This window comes from Castanea sativa, chromosome 5 (assembly GCF_040712315.1).
Source record: "Castanea sativa cultivar Marrone di Chiusa Pesio chromosome 5, ASM4071231v1".
Taxonomy (NCBI): domain Eukaryota; kingdom Viridiplantae; phylum Streptophyta; class Magnoliopsida; order Fagales; family Fagaceae; genus Castanea; species Castanea sativa.
The window spans coordinates 37,966,000-37,967,405 of record NC_134017.1 but is presented as its reverse complement, the minus strand read 5'-3'; the positions used below and the strand labels follow the sequence as shown (position 1 = coordinate 37,967,405).

The following is a 1,406-nucleotide window of genomic DNA, read 5'->3' as shown; positions in this document are numbered from 1 at the left end:
TCATGTATAAAAGGAACCATGATTCTACCTTGCTTCGGTGCGTAGATGCCCCCGAGGCTAATTATCTAATGGAAGAGATGCATGGAGGCTTACTCAGAGCACATGCCAGTGGACCGCTGTTGGCCCGCAAGATTTTGAGAGCCGGATACTATTGGCTCACCATGGAAAGTGATTGCATTAAACATGTGAGGACATGCCACCATTGCCAAGCCTATCAAGACAGGAAGAATGCTTCTCCTCAGCCTTTGCACTCTTTAGCAGCACCATGGCCTTTCTCAGCCTAGGGTATGGATGTCATTGGACCCGTGATTACGAAAGCTTCAAATGGTCATGAGTACATCTTAGTGGCCATTGATTATTTCACAAAGTGGGTGGAAGCTGCTTCATACAAAAGCATCACTCAAGTAATGGTAGCCCAGTTCTTGAAACATAACATTATTTGCCGCTACGGCATGCTAGGAGAGCTCATTATAGATAATGAGGCGAACCTAAATGGGAAAATGATCCAGCAACTCTACCAACAGTTCAAGATCGAGTACGAAAATTCGGCTCCCTATCGTCCTAAGATGAATGGTGTAGTGGAAGCCGTTAACAAGAACATAAAGAAAATCTTGGTGAAGATGACAAATGAACAGTTGTACCAATGCCACATAAAGCGAGCTTTCAACAAGAAAGTTAGACCCAGGGTCTTTGAAGAAGGCGATCTAGTCTTGAAAAAGCATAACTGGGCCCTGCCTGATCACAAAGTTTACCCTAACTTACGAAGGCCCATATGTGGTAAAGAAGGCCTTTTCTAGAGGAGCCTTGATTCTAGCCAACATGGACAGGCATGAGTTCAATATGCCCACCAACTCTAACACCGTCATATGGTACTTTGCATGAAGGAGCCTCTTAGTGCACCTCATTTCTATATTTTTAAGTCAACCAAAAAAGAAAAAACAAAAAAAAAATGTTAAAAGGTAGATTGAAAACCCAAAAGGGCGGTCTACGCAAAAGGAGGGCTAAAAAAAAAAAGCGTGAGAAAATACAAAAGGTAGATTGAAAACCCGAAAAGGCGGTCTACACAAAATGAAAGAGTGTGAGAAAGCCTGCTAGATTGAAAACCCGAAAGGGTGGTCTAGGTAAAAATTAAGGCAAACAAAAGTCAGTTGAACTACGTGATGACTTGATCCTTCTTAGTGGAGGTACGTAGGCAGCCATCTTGGTTCGATCACATCTTAAAAGAAAAACCAGTCAGTTTTGCCTGCTTAAGTTCATACTCGAGATCAGAAGATTAGATGGACCCAGCGTCCAAGACAAGATACAAGGACACCTCTGAGATTGCTCTCTATTTACAATACTGCCATGACCTGGTGGTCTGCCCAAGATGTTCTAGCTCATACCAATGGGAAATGTACTTCAATGGA

General features: G+C 42.8%; 1 protein-coding gene across 1 annotated transcript; it reads left to right on the top strand.

Moving 5' to 3' along the window:
* Nucleotides 1–287: 287 nt before the first annotated feature.
* LOC142635137 (uncharacterized) lies at nt 288–797 on the top strand. Its single transcript, XM_075809345.1, has one exon. The coding sequence runs from the start codon at nt 288–290 to the stop codon at nt 795–797; it is 510 nt and encodes a 169-aa protein (XP_075665460.1).
* Nucleotides 798–1,406: the final 609 nt, after the last annotated feature.

Coding starts and splice junctions, on each gene's coding strand:
- LOC142635137 (XM_075809345.1), top strand. CDS start 288: ATGGATGTCATTGGACCCGTGATTACGAAAGCTTCAAATGGTCATGAG.